This window comes from Coregonus clupeaformis, chromosome 6 (genome assembly GCF_020615455.1).
Source record: "Coregonus clupeaformis isolate EN_2021a chromosome 6, ASM2061545v1, whole genome shotgun sequence".
In the NCBI taxonomy this organism is placed as follows: Eukaryota; Metazoa; Chordata; class Actinopteri; order Salmoniformes; family Salmonidae; genus Coregonus; species Coregonus clupeaformis.
This window is the reverse complement of record NC_059197.1, coordinates 39,657,454-39,672,389: the sequence shown is the minus strand read 5'-3', so window position 1 is coordinate 39,672,389 and position 14,936 is coordinate 39,657,454. Positions and strand designations below refer to the sequence as shown.

The window sequence follows — 14,936 nt, the reverse complement described above, 5'->3', positions numbered from 1 at the left end:
CTACTCATCTATTACAGTATCTATTACAGACAGTCACTGTTTTTTATCTATAACTTTAACATTCATTTGAAAGCTAATGTATCCCTGTGAGGTCTCTGATATAGAAGGTTGTAAGTGATTAAATTGGTGCTATCAGTCTAACTAGGCTACACTAGCCTTCTGTATGAAAGATTATGAACAAAGGGCTCCCGAGTGGCGCAGCAGTCTAAGGCACTGCATCTCAGTGCTTGAGGCATCACTACAGACCCCCTGGTTCGATTCCAGGCTGTATCACAACCGGCCGTGATTGGGAGACCCATAAGGCGGCGCACAATTGGCCCAGTGTCGTCCGGGTTTGGCCGTTGTACGCCGTCATTGTAAATAAGAATTTGTTCTTAACTGACTTGCCTAGTTAAATAAAGAAAAAAAAAAGGACTGATCAAATTCAATGGTAATTCAACTTCTCCTTAGTCTAGATCAGGGTTCTCCAACTCTCCTGTAGGTTTTCGCTACAACCCCAGTTGTAACTAAGCTGATCAACCAGCTAATTATTAGAATCAGGTGAGCTAGATTAGGGTTGGAGTGAAAACCAACAGGTAGGTAGCTCTCCAGGACAGGGTTGGAGAGCACTGGTCTAGATCAATACATTAATTTAATTGCGGAACCAATTACTCAAATTCACTTCCTACCTGATAACCTCAGTTAAGCATAAAAAAAAAACATTCCCATTTCAAATGTGAAACTAATTTGTCAACTCCACCCAGCCTGGTATCATGGACTAGACGTAACATAGTACTCCCGAGTGGCACAGTGGTCTAAGGCAGTGCTAGCTGTGCCACTAGAGATCCTGGTTCGAATCCAGTCTCTGTCGTAGCCGGCCGCGACCGGGAGACCCATGGGGCGGTGCAAAATTCGTCCAGGGTAGGGGAGGGAATGGCCGGCAGGGATGTAGCTCAGTTGGTAGAGCATGGTGTTTGCAACGCCAGGGTTGTGGGTTCGTTTCCCACGGGGGGCCAGTATGAAAAAAATAATAAAAATAATGTATGACCTCACAAAAAATGTAAGTCGCTCTGGATAAGAGCGTCTGCTAAATGACAAAAATGTAAATGTAAACGTAAGTCAAGGACACTCAAATCAGTGTAATATCTTACGTTTGGTATGGTTACATACAAGACAGAAGGTTACTTAAGGCAAAAACGAAAGTAGGGTGGTTGAATGGGTGGGAGTATATCGTGAACGTCTAGCAACCCAAAGGTTGCATGTTCTAATCTCATCACAGACAACTTTAGCAATTTGAGCAAATTAGCTACTTTAACCTTAACCTTAACCCCAACCCTAGCTAACGTTAGCATTAGCCACCTAGCCAACGTTAGCCACAACAAATTGGAATTTGTGACATATCATACATTTTGCAAATTTGTAACATATTGTACCAATTGCAATTCGTAACATATCATACGAAATGGATGATGATCATCCACAAATTAATACATACCATAAGAAACGTAGCATGTCATACAAGTTTGATTATCACAGATTTACCTTTGCTATGTTACGTCTACCCCTGAGTCCAGGTTGTTCCGCCACCAACTCTTCCACCACCATTAGGTTTCAATGTTTTATTTAATTGACTTAAAAACGAATCTTGGCCTATGTAGGCTAGAATAAATAAATTACCTTTACAGGTATACAGATTTTAATATGCTAATACTATATAATAATAATACTTCTACCATTTCAAGTTTGATATTGAACATACAAATGCACTGTTACCTCCCCACTAACTCTTGCAGAAACTGCAGTTCAAAGTCCAAGGGCAACATCTAGTGGAAAGAGAGAAAAACTGAATTTCCAGAACTTCACTGGGCACTGGAGAGTAGACTCGAAAACTTTATATGCTAAAACCACAAAATATATATCAGAGGATACTTAGCGTCATTTACTAGCTTTACATATGGTAGCGGAAGGTTTTTTGGAACGAAAGTCATAAAAGGCTACATATTATAAGGCTCTGTCGTAGCCGGCCGTGACCGGGAGACCCATGGGGCGGCGCACAATTGGTCCAGCGTCGTCCAGGGTAGGGGAGGGAATGGCAGGCAGGGATGTTGGTAGAGCATGGCGTTTGCAACGCCAGGGTTGTGGGTTCGATTCCCGCGGGGGGCCAGTATGATATTTTTTTTTTTTTATATGTATGCACTCACTAACTGTAAGTCGCTCTGGATAAGAGCGTCTGCTAAATGACTAAAATGTATAACAGATTAGAAAAGATTAAAAACAATCCGTCTGGCTCCGGAGTGGCGCAGCGGTCTAAAGCACTGCATCTCAGTGCTAGAGGCGTCACTACAGACATTGTTTCGATTCCAGGCTGTATCGCAATTCGGCGGTGATTGGGAGTCCCATAGGGCGTTGCACAATTGGCCCAGCGTCGTCCGGGTTAGGCTGTGATTGTAACTAAAAATGTGTTATTAACTGACTTGCCTAGTTAAATAAATAATAAATAAATAAAAATTATCACCGGAAGTTACACGCACAAAATATGATGTAACACGTAGATACTTCCGGAACAGCAGCGCTTTTTATTCCGACGAAGGTCGATTAGACATAGACATATTACCTACTGTACTGTGTCGCTTTCTTCAAATACGAAGGACTTTTCTTGTTATATTTGACTAGCTATTTAGCTTAATCAAAAATGCCAAGAGGAAGCAGAAGCCGGACGTCAAGGATGGCCCCTCCAGCCAGGTATGAAAATGGACAAAATCATGACATTAACAACGCATTGCCAGCTAGCTAGTTAACTTAGTTAATTTAGCATCAAGTTAGCTAGCTAACGCTAGCTGCCTGACTTTACTTGCTCGCTAGGCTTGCATAATTTCCCTATGTTTCCTCAGTCTATATTTAATGCGGTGTCTGTATTTCAAAGGTGTTATGATAGTCAGTTAACGTTAGCTAGATAACAAATATGGTATTTTTGGCTAGCTAGCTAGGCAGCTAGCACTACTAGCTCGCTAGACACTGCTGGTGACGTTAGGTGAAACTGATAATAATAAGATGAACAGTAACTAAATGTACTGAATAAATATATCTGGTAGGCTAATCTTTACACTACCCTAATTTACTTTGTTCTATGTTACTGAATTGGCCCAGAATATCTTACTGAGGTTGATGCTGTTAATGGACCTAATTCAAGTTCTTCAGTGACACATGATTGAGTGTTGACACTTGATTCTCATCTAATAACAACACTCTCTCTTTCAAACCAGGATGGCCCCACCGCCACCCCCCATGGCCAGGGCTGCACCCCCTCCATCCTACGCCCCAGCGCCTGCCCATGCCCCTCCGTCCGCCATGGCTGTCCCAGCCGCTGCTGCTCCCCGGCAGCCAGGCATGTTTGCGCAGATGGCCACCACAGCCGCTGGGGTAGCCGTTGGCTCAGCCGCAGGGCACATGATCGGCCACGCAATGACCGGAGGAATGGGTGGGGGCGGAGGAAGCCAAGAGGCTGCCAAGCCTGATGTCACCTACCAGGTAGGTGATCACTGCTTAGTCATAGTGAGTGACAGGGCCATGGGATTGAAGTGGCTTTGTGTCATGTAGCCTAGTTAGTAGTGGTAGTGATGAGTATGAGCGAGTCAGAGAGGGATCGAGAGGATAAGCCATGAAGGATTACACCCTGTGCCAGGCCTTAAAGAAAGGGCATCTAAATAGTTGAGAATAACATCAACACTAACCTCAAATGCTTTATTATGTTTCTCAGGAGCAGCCCCAGCAGTACCAGCAGCAGTACCAACAGCCACCTCCCATGTACCAGCCAGCCCAGTATCAGCAGCAGCCCCAGTCCATGTTCCAGCAGGAGCCTGCCCCTCAGCAGGGAACCTGCTCATACGAGCTCAAGCAGTTTATTGAGTGTGCTCAGACCCAGAGCGACCTGAAACTATGTGAGGGCTTCAGTGAGGTGCTCAAGCAGTGCAAGTTCTCAAATGGTGAGTCTAAAAATGTGTGTTAATACAATCTTAGCTGTTACTGGAAATATTTGTGAAAAAGAGGGTGCTTTATGCATCCCTGAAAGTTTTTTAAATAGTGATGTTGTATCATGACTATTATATGCATTCATTAGATTTGATCAGTTGACTTGTTGTCTATCCCTTGCCTTACCTGGTGTCACTGTCACCTTTTGGAATAGGATTAATATAAGGTTTTTATGTCAGTGAGTGTTCTTCAGTCTGGTTCCTGGATAGTGTTCTGTATGTGTCTGGCATTCATTCAATTAAGACTGACTCTTGAGTCAGCTGAGCTAATTTGTTGAATGCCCCACAAAATGTAGCTAGGCCCACTTTAATGTATGTCCTCAGAGATGCTCATAGTAGTTACGAGGTCCCACTTAATATTCTTGGCCCCCAAGATCTTTAACCACAAATGTATGCAATACATCGTCGTCCAGGGTAGGGGAGGGAATGGCCGGCAGGGATGTAGCTCAGTTGGTAGAGCATGGCATTTGCAACGCCAGGGTTGTGGGTTCGATTCCCACAGGGGGTTGGGAAAAAAATAATGTATGCATTCACTAACTGTAAGTCGCTCTGGATAAGAGCGTCTGCTAAATGACTAAAATGTAAATGTAAAATGTACACTAAGTGGCCATAGGGTGATGCAGAACTATGAGACATTAAATCATGAAATGTGTAGCAGCTCATGCCAGGCTCTCACACATTTGATTTCACTGTGAGTAAGGACAGTCCCCCATTTCCGGTGAAGGAGTTGCTGATAAAAAAAAAAAAGTTCACAAAATGTTTTCCCTAATGTTGAGCCGGGGGCTGGTCTAGGGGTAGTGCTGCTGCCACGCATTGCCCCTGGAGTCCCTCTATCTCCATCTATCAATAAAAACTACAAAATACGTACAATTTCCTTAATGTAACTTTTTTTTTTTCCCTCCACAGGGATGTCCTGAGAGGGAGACAAACAACCCCATCAACGCTGAACGCACACACTCAACATACACACAATACTACTAAAGAAGTAATTTACAAACACTCGATAGACTTGGCTTTGTTTGGCAGTTGATCAAATAACTGTTAATCATCATATATGGACAATAAAAACATTTTCCTCAGGTTGATGCTGTGAAGCTTGTAATAATAGTCATATGTATATGTTTATTTTTTTGTTGCATGTTTTCATTTTAAATGAACTACACGTTTGATTGGCTTTAGTGCTTAAACCTGGGGTGTATTCATTACGTCTTGAAACGGTTTACCTTTTAAAGAACCAAAGGGAATGAAACAGGAGGGACCTACCTGAATTTGTACAATATAAACTTGTTTTCGTTGCAAAATTTTTTGCAACAGACTAAACGTTTTGCTACAGAAGCGGCATAATGAATACACCCCTGTTGTAAATTAACCTGGTCCCTAGGCTCAGCGAGCTGGGGACAAGATTAGTCGTACATATATCTGATGTATTTTAACAGGGATATTCCCTCATAGCCTGGTTAAACCAGATTAAAAGTAGCGATTGAAATCCGTTAGGATGCCAGGCTAACTCCCTCATAGATCACAATGTAAACTTCATTGATGGTAGATATTCCCTGGGTCCACCCATTTCCATCATATCTGGATTAGGGTTGTACAATTGCAATTTGCTTGTAACAAGCATAGGATCTAATAAAGTTATTCTGAATCACATTAAAGAATCTTCTGAATCACATTCTCTCATCCCTGATGGCTCTCTTGCATGCAGTGATAATGTGATGCAGTATTACATAAATTGTATCATCGTTGTGGAACATTTGTCTGAGTAACACTAGACTAGAGCAAGAAGAACATGCAGAGGTGAGAATGTAGGCCGGTGTGTTATTTCATGAATATGAAGAAGATATGTCTACACGCGTAGTGCCTGTGCTCTTCAACTAGCACGGATTTATTTTGGGCATCTGACATTAGCATTCGCCCTTTTCCTATGTTAGCACAGTCCACCATGAAGACTGACCCGCTGTGTTGATATCGTTAGTGAGCTAGTTGCGCGTTTGTTCATTATATTATATCCCATTAAGTGTTTGGATTATGATGTATTTAACTGCATTGTAAGGACTAAACACGCATTGATTGATACGGTAAGTGTTGATCGTAGGAATTTAGTGTTTGTTCAATTTGACAAGATCGCGATTTAAAAGGTCAAATAGTGATAGGAGCGAAATGTACGACGGCAATTATGGCTGATAGATTTTTTTCCAGAATGACTTGATATTCAATCGGTTAGCCAAATTTGTATCAACGTGTAACACAGGCTTCAAAATGTCATTACATAGCCAGTATTTACACCAGTTCAACATGGCATCTGCATCTCTATCCCGGGTCTCCCCGTTCTGTTTATTAGACATATATCTAACCCTTACCATTAAAGGGTGCTTTTGCAGTTTGCACATGCCTCCTGTCCCGCTTGTGTGTTTTTATTTTATTTTATACAACCATTATTTTCAAAACAATTGGGCTACTGTCACCAAAAACCTACATCAATTGTCTCCTATGTGCTTGCCTATATTGCTGTTAGAGGAGTTTAGAATTTGGGATTTAATTTTACTTTAAATGTTATACATTTCACTGTGTTAGGTTTTACTAACTTATTACATTTTTCGTTAAAAGGGCGGTCAACTTCACAAATGCAGCTCAGTTCAGTGAGAAAGTGAGTTTGCCCTGTATATTACCTGCTGTGTTTTTTTTATTCTTCAGCTTGTTGTCAGCAGCAGCAGTACAGTAGTCTAGTTGCCTTAGAAAACCAGTCACCCCAACATGACCAAAGAGGACGAGATCCCGGATTGGGTGGGAGCTCAGGAGTTCTATGGCAAATATGACCCCAAGGAGATCCTGGGAAGGTATGGTATCATTTGTATGGCATATGGGATTGTTGACATGAACCTTGCATGAGGTAAAAATAATATAAACCCATTTTCTATTCATTCACTGCATAGAGTGGCCCCAGATCTGTTTGTGCTGTATACCCGTAACATACTCGCATGTCAACTCAACAATGTTTGGCAATGCATCACAATGACCATATGAGTTGGCTATACAACCCAAAATGATCTGGGACCAGACTAGAACAGAAATAATTTCCACAGAAATGAGACTCTAAACAAAATAACCAATTCAATGAGATGTCCAACTCTAAACACACACCAACCTCACTTCAGTCTAGACTGTTTATGGAAGGGAGTTGGGGTTCTGTGAACTCACTAGTAAACCCTGTCATCAGGGACATCCTTTGTGTCACTGTGTGCTGTTTGTTAGTCAAGAGAGGTCTGCCATTATGTAACTAAACTACACATTGTTGAACCAGGCAGCGTTCATTTGAGTGTGTTTTAGGACCAAGGTTTTGGCACTGAACACTACCAGTGATTGGTCAGCTAGTATTGTGTCATTATGTCATCCCACTCAGATTCACACATGCAGGTCAGGGAGTCACTTGTGTGATAAAGAATGTGTGTTCTTTTGCCATTGTTTCTGCCGTGTCTCACAGAACTTTAACAAAGACAGGACAGATCAAACAGGAGACAATTCATCGTCGTTTTTTGTACATAAAAAAACATATTCAGTATGTGTGCCACATGGGAATAAAACCTACCCCAACCCTGATGTTGCCAGCATCAGACTCCAACTAACCGAGCCATTCTACCCTTGTCAGCACAAGTTACCCATTTGCCTTAAATAAAACCTTGATGATAAACCTCAAATCAAGATCCCACCACGAGATAATGTATTATAGTATGTACAGTACCCCAACCTAGCTATTGTATGTGCACTCTATGTGCCTGGAGAGTGTTGTTTTGAAGTGGACTTAGCTGTTGTCCAAATGGAAAAGTCCTAACCAGGGGTGTGTGTGAATAAGTCAGCCATTACTCCGGTGACGCACTATACCACTGTTCTTATTGGGCCGGTGGGCTCTGTGACATGTCACACAAACAACAGCGCACTGTATAGTATGGCATAACACACACATCACTTGTATTATCGTATCAGTTTCCTGCACACGTAGAGAGACAACAGGCTTTTGAAGAGAACGCCTGCATTTCAACATACTGAGGGAATGTACTTGCTTTTGTGGCCTAATGCAGCTTTATGTCATTATATGGAGTATAGGCCTACATTCAAAGTGCAGAGGGTTCTCAAAAAGAAAATGGTAAGGATGAACATGTTTTTGAGGCTGCCTTAATATATAAAGCTGTGCTTCAAATATTTAAATATCTTTATCTGACAGGGATAGACAATCAGTCTCAGACTTGTGAGATTTTAGCTCTAGTAAATGTTCTGAATTAGATACACATTGTGTCCTGTATTGGTTTACTTAGGTTTGTATTACAACCTATATCATCTCTTGTGGACAGATGCACATAACATAAATGGTAGTAGCATCTTTCGACAGACTGTGGAATTAGATTTTTAGTCATTTATCATTTGGACAAATCACGATTTCAAATTTTTTGAATTTTGGAAGGGGAGGGTACATTTTGCCCATAAACTGGCCCGAAACTGGCTGAGGGTTTCCATTTAGAGAGATGGAAACTTCGCTAGTCTCGTTAGTACATTTTATAACACGTTTCCCCTCTAATTATAGTACCACTATGCTTCCCCAGAACTTAATCGTGAGAATCTGACACAATTACACAAGATTTTAGTTCTGGGTGTCCGAGATTACATTCTATAAAGTGAATAGAGTGGTGATGAGTGGGTTGTCAGTTCAAATCCCTGGTGGGGCACATTGCCATTGTTTCTTCGTTCTGGAACACATCTAATAAGAGAAGTTCCACTTAAGTATTCAGTTTGACAAATAAAATAAAAAACAAAATGTGTGTGATGTAACTTACTACCTTTAGATAAGACGCTATTTGTTGACATTTGTTTTTCTGTCCTTGTGCCTCAGGGGGGTGAGTAGCGTCGTGCGACGTTGTATTCATAAACAAACCCAACAGGACTATGCGGTCAAGATCATCGACGTCACTCCTTCTGACAAGATCTCGGCTGCAGAGATCGAGGAGATCAAAGAGGCCACAGTGAAGGAGATTGATATTCTCAAGAAAGTCTATGGAATGGACAACATCAGTAAGAAAAATAACACCATAATACATACATTATTGTCCCTTTAATGGAACTGAAGGTATATAACAACAAAACTACTTGAAAAAGCTTGAGGAAGAAACACACACATCCATCTAGCCTATAACTGGAGTAGGCTTAATCTGGGTTCAGAAAATGGGCTCTATAAAAACATTATTTACACATCTTGTCTAATGTGGAGTGTGGGGCACATTGACATGGATCTCTAGATTTCTGAAGTTGTTTAACAATAACTTTGTTCAAAGGCTACTCGATTATGTCTATGCATCATAGAGGGTTGGACAAATTTAGCCTTTGCTCTCCTTTACTGCTCCATAACCATATTGACTGCACATCACTTGTTTTGCTAGAAAAGGTCAAATTGATAATATAACATTTCTGTAACTCTATGGCTGTGTTTACACAGGCAGCCCAATTCAGATCTTTTTTCCCACTAATTGGTCTTATGACCAATCACATCAGATCTTTTCACCTCATATCTTTTTCAGAGCTGATCTGATTGGTCGAAAGACCAATTAGTGAAATAAATAACAGAATTGGGCTAATTGTTCTTTTGGTTATAGACATGCCTCATAACAGGTCTATTATCTCTCCACAGTCCAGCTGAAGGACTGCTATGAGTCCAAAGCCTTCTTCTTCCTGGTGTTTGACCTGTAAGTATCCAGACAGACTCTCCAGCATACAATCATGCAATCTGTCAATTTCCTAAAAAGTAATCATAAAAATCTTTATTTAACATTTAAAAAACACTATCAAATCAAGATACAAGGAAGAGTGACATTTTTAATGCACTGATTATTTTTACAGTGATTATACAGAGTACATTTGCTGGCCCTCAGGATGTATGCATAACAATTTCATCTGTCTCTCTCCCAGGATGAAGAGAGGAGAGCTGTTTGACTACCTCACAGAAAAAGTAACGCTGAGTGAGAAGGAGACCAGGTCAGAAACTCTAACTCACACACATTCATTCACTATCTTATTGGCGTTCATTTGGGTTTGATCCAAATCCTCTCCCCTCCAAAATGTATATCTGGACAAGACAGTTTGGGGTTGAAGGGTTCATTAAGACATTTGAGGGACATTAGAGATTTGCTGTGCGAGTGCTTTAGATTTTGAGTGATTTGAGGCTAGTTACATTGGCCCTAAATAGAAGAGTCTTGCATGTTTAGGGAGTGTGAGAGATTTAGATCAGAAGGGACAACATTTCCCTATTTCCCTGTAGGAAGATCATGCGTGCCCTGCTGGAGGTGGTTAAGTTCCTCCACGACCAGAACATCATCCACAGAGACCTGAAGCCTGAGAATATCCTGCTGGACGACAACATGGACATCAAGCTCACTGACTTCGGCTTCTCCCTGCAGATTGAGCCCGGACAGACACTCAACGGTTAGTTAGTAGTTTCTATCGAAAGATGTGGGGTCTACGACTAGCAAAGCAAATCTAGTTAGTTACTGTACCACACAATCTCATTCTGACTGAGTGAGCAGTGAAATCATTGTAGAAACTCATCTGAATCTCCCATTTCCAATATGGCTGGCTCTGTTCCAATGTCCATACTGGCATACCACATAGAATGGAGCATTATAGCGGAAGGGAATGAAAGCTACATACTGGCGGCTCAGTCAGTGGAAGGAAGCCTCATGTTTTGAACGTTGTGGCACTAAGTCTGAACACTAGCTGTCAGTGCTACGCAGAGGAACCCTTTCTAGCTAGTCAACGCCCCTAGGTCCTCTTCCACAACCCCCTCCCCTTCCGTCCTATCCCTGTTGTTAGCTCAAGCAAAGGTTAAGATGCAACAGGACACTTGTTGAGCTATTTGCTGCTCCCCAATCATTAGGAGTGTGTGATGACCTTTCAAAGGGCGACACTGTGACTTCTCAGCATGTACAGAACTTCAGGACTAGGAACTGCAGTCATTTGTTTGTGGAAAAATACAATCCCACACTTATACGTTTGTCAACAAATACTATATAGGTTCAGGTTGAATAATATACATGAAAGAACAGTCAATTACTGTAACAGACTATGATGTGTTTCCTGTATCAGCTTGAGACTGATGCTAAATGAATGTGTTTTTACTGTACAGTATGTATTGTATGTTTTCATATACATGTATTGTACTCAGAATTATAAGAATATACATTATTACTAATATTCACCTAGCAATGACCCCCCCCCCTATCTGTTTTCTATGCCAGAAGTGTGTGGGACCCCTGGATACCTGGCTCCTGAGATCATTGAGTGCTCCATGGACCCCAACCATAGGGGATACGGGACTGCAGTCGACATGTGAGTACTCAGATTACATACAACTACCCATTCACCTTTCCATCTACCCACTGGATACCAGATCTTGGTTAAATACTGTACATAAAGCTTCTCTGTCCTCCCACTGCTCCAGCCCTTAATTTATTTTAATACAAATTATATATAATGGAAATATTATCGCTAATCAGCTTTTAAGTGCAACATTTCTTTCTAAAAGTATCCATTTAGTTAAGCTTGTTCCATAGTATTTATTTAGTTTAATAATACATGGTACCTAGTTTTTACATGGTACCTACAGGTGACTGCCAAAATAAAGGAAACACCAACATAAAGTGTCTTAATAGGGCGTTGGGCCACCATGAGCCAGAACAGCTTCAATGCACCTTGGCATAGATTCTACAAGTGTCTGGAACTCTATTGGAGGGATGCGACATTATTCTTCCACGAGAAATTCCATCATTTGGTGTTTTGTTGATGGTGGTGGAAAACGTTGTCTCAGGTGCTGCTCCAGAATCTCCCATAAGTGTTGGTTTGGGTTGAGATCTGGTGACTGAGACGGCCATGGCATATGGTTTACATCGTTCTTATGCTAATCAAACCATCCAGTGACCACTCATGCCCTGTGAATGGGTGCATTGTCATCCTATGGGTAGCCAAAATGTCCTGGACAGCATTTTTATACATGACCCTAGGCATGATGAGATGTTAATTGCTTAATTAACTCAGAAACCACACCTGTGTGGAAGCCCCTGCTTTCAATATACTTTGTAGCCCTCATTTTCTCGTGTTTCCATAATTTTGGCAGTTACCTGTATATTCTATGGTGAAAAAAAGTCAGAGAAAAAGAAAGTCACTATAATCCTGATGATGATTTATTGTGATTCCAGATGGAGTTCAGGGGTGATCTTATACACCCTGCTGGCTGGATCCCCTCCCTTCTGGCACAGAAAACAGATGATGATGCTTCGTATGATCCTAGCTGGGAACTACGACTTCTCCTCTCCTGAATGGGACGACCGCTCCGACACTATCAAAGACCTAGTGGGTTTGGAATGAACACTGTAGCTTCAAAACATGGTTAAAACTATACTTCTGACCTCATGGATAGTCAGCTGGATCCATAGCTCTGTCAATGAATACACTTTATTGGTCCATTTGCATGGATCCTCTTTATTTTTTGCTGTCACAGTACCCAATCTGACACACACATCACAGCCTGGGAGCAGCGCAGGGACTGCTGCCGAGCAGCGCCCCTGGAGCACAAGGCTGCCGCCTCAGTCCCTGCAGATTTCCTCACTGGCAGCTCGGGGGTTCAAACCCGCCCCTCTAACCTCGAGGCTACCTCCTCCCCCTAATTTGAGAGTGCCTACATTTCTATAGCCCCATCCTTCAGCTGTTTACCAAAACAGGGGGGGGATCCTTGATTGCCCTTTTAATGTTGCCTTATGTCTCCCTGTTTTCAGATCTCCAGGATGTTGGTGGTAAACCCAGTTCAGCGTTACACAGCCCAAGACTGCCTGAACCACCCCTTCTTCCAGCAGTATGTGGTGGCTGAAGTACGACACTTCACCCCCAAGAGGAGGTTCAAGGTAAGAGCAGCAGCACTATACAAATATTCTCATGTGAGGGCCATGTGATGTCACCACGGTTGGGGATTTATGTTCATGAATTCAGAAATCCTCATGGAAAATGAGTTTTCTGAATGTCAATATCAGAACTGACTGGAATCGATGGCAGTAGATAACATAACTGTGTGGGATCAGTGACTGAACAATATATGACACCGTAATAGCTGATTCATAGGTCAAATAAATCATAACAGGCAGTCTACTGATGTACATTGAACCAACACATTCTTTCCCTCAACCCCATGTCTCCAGGTCGTCTGCATGACAGTGCTGGCCGTGATGCGCATCTACTGTAACTACCGCCGCGCCAAGCCTATCACCAAGGAGGTGATCAAGAGCGATCCGTACGCCATCAAACCCATCCGCAAGCTGATCGACGCCTGTGCCTTCAAGATATACGGCCACTGGGTCAAGAAGGGCCAGACCCAGAACAGAGCCGCCCTGTTCGAGAACACTCCCAAGGCCATCCTGCTGTCCATAGCGGCAGAGCCCGAGGACTCCTCCATGCACTCCTGGTAATGATGATGATGCTGCTGTTTGTTTCTCAGTCCAGGTCCTAAGAGGAGGGAGGTGGGACACTACCTAAGCATGCCATCTGTCCCAATTCTCTATCCTTTTTAAATCCAATGGTTTTAAATGTGTTTGGAGGAGTGTACGGCTGCACACATCGGGAGAAAGGACAGAATTGGGCTGGGCTCAGGATTTCACTCTGTCTTAATTGGGCTGATTGGAGCATGGGCGTGATGCAATAACAAAAACAACTTTGGGTGGGACACTTTAGAGATGTAGCATGAGATATAGCTTGTTCTTTGTATCAAAAATGAAGGGGGTTGGGGGTGAAAATCCATGCCAATGGATTGCAGCCATTTGTCGCTTGACTTGTATGTCTTTCAAACCTCTCCTCGGGGACCCTAAGCCATTCCCTATATTTGATCTATTCCAGAGCTAGCACACATGATTCAACTCGTCACTAATCATCAAGCCCTTATATAGGTGAATCAGGTGAGCTCGTTTAGAGCTACAACAAAATTGTGAAACGTCTGGGGGTCCCTGAAGAGAGGTTTGAGAACCACTGTTTTAAACTATGGATTGATTATAATGAAGAAGTGGGAAATATCCTAGAACTATCCCTCCAAGACCTGCACTGAGGAATATTGGTCTGCTGTGTTTAGTACGGAACAAATAGCTAGACGACATCCACAGTGAAATATCTGTTACAACAATAGTTTTTCTAGGGCTTATACCCTTCAAACTCAACTCTGGACCTTAAAGCCAGTGCCACTGCATTTTTAAATTGTTACCCTCTAATCAGGGACTGATTTAGACCTGGGACACCGTGTGTGCAATTAATTATAAGATAGAACAGAAAACCAGCAGGCTCCAGACCTCGTAGGGTAAGAGTTGAATACCCCTGGCTTATACAGTATTGCAGGTCTCAGAAAGTTCAGAGATGGAAATATAGAGCATACATCAGGCTTTCTATTCTGTTCCAGTATGATAGAGAACGGTGTCCATTCTATTATATAGATTTCTGTGTTCTGAAATATTGCACCCTACTGAATTATTCCTAGATGTGAAGTGTGTTACGTTATGGTTAAAAAGGTCATTTCAACCATATAATGAGCCTCAAACTCAGCACATAAATTCCATATGCATACAGTGCTATGTAAAAGACTATGCATTACTCTGCCTGCAAAGCTTGTGAAGCTTCTTAGTACTATGTAGCTAGTGATTTTCTCCCCTTCGCTCAGTATGTGCAATGAACCCTGCATACTTTAACTGGCATGTACTAAGACGTGCATTCTTTTTATTTTGACATACATTATGTGGGTTATACTGTAATTGGTCATGTACTGTAAACTGTTTAAGGGTGAGTGTGAGAACACTTTAAAATTGTATGCTAACGTTTTGATGAATTTTATTTATAAAAAAATCAGAACCTGATTGATGTATC

The 14,936-nt window shown here is 42.0% G+C and overlaps 2 protein-coding genes across 3 annotated transcripts; both read left to right on the top strand.

Moving 5' to 3' along the window:
* Positions 1-2,518: 2,518 nt before the first annotated feature.
* Positions 2,519-5,679, top strand: LOC121567921 (coiled-coil-helix-coiled-coil-helix domain-containing protein 2). Its single transcript, XM_041878309.2, has 4 exons — positions 2,519-2,721; positions 3,243-3,507; positions 3,737-3,962; positions 4,914-5,679. Exons 1-4 carry the CDS (start codon positions 2,672-2,674, stop codon positions 4,922-4,924), a joined length of 552 nt encoding a protein of 183 aa, XP_041734243.1. The 5' UTR covers positions 2,519-2,671; the 3' UTR covers positions 4,925-5,679.
* A 157-nt stretch (positions 5,680-5,836) lies between these two features.
* Positions 5,837-14,926, top strand: LOC121567919 (phosphorylase b kinase gamma catalytic chain, skeletal muscle/heart isoform-like). Of its 2 annotated transcripts, XM_041878307.2 has the most exons (10): positions 5,837-6,085; positions 6,702-6,844; positions 8,890-9,068; positions 9,682-9,736; positions 9,960-10,025; positions 10,309-10,472; positions 11,285-11,375; positions 12,242-12,395; positions 12,818-12,943; positions 13,235-14,926. In XM_041878307.2, the coding sequence occupies exons 2-10, from the start codon at positions 6,762-6,764 to the stop codon at positions 13,499-13,501; spliced, it is 1,185 nt and encodes a 394-aa protein (XP_041734241.1). In that variant the 5' UTR covers positions 5,837-6,085; positions 6,702-6,761; the 3' UTR covers positions 13,502-14,926. The 2 variants fall into 2 exon arrangements, with proteins under 2 accessions (XP_041734241.1, XP_041734242.1); XM_041878308.2 differs by lacking the exons at positions 5,837-6,085; positions 6,702-6,844 and adding an exon at positions 7,955-8,148.
* Positions 14,927-14,936: the final 10 nt, after the last annotated feature.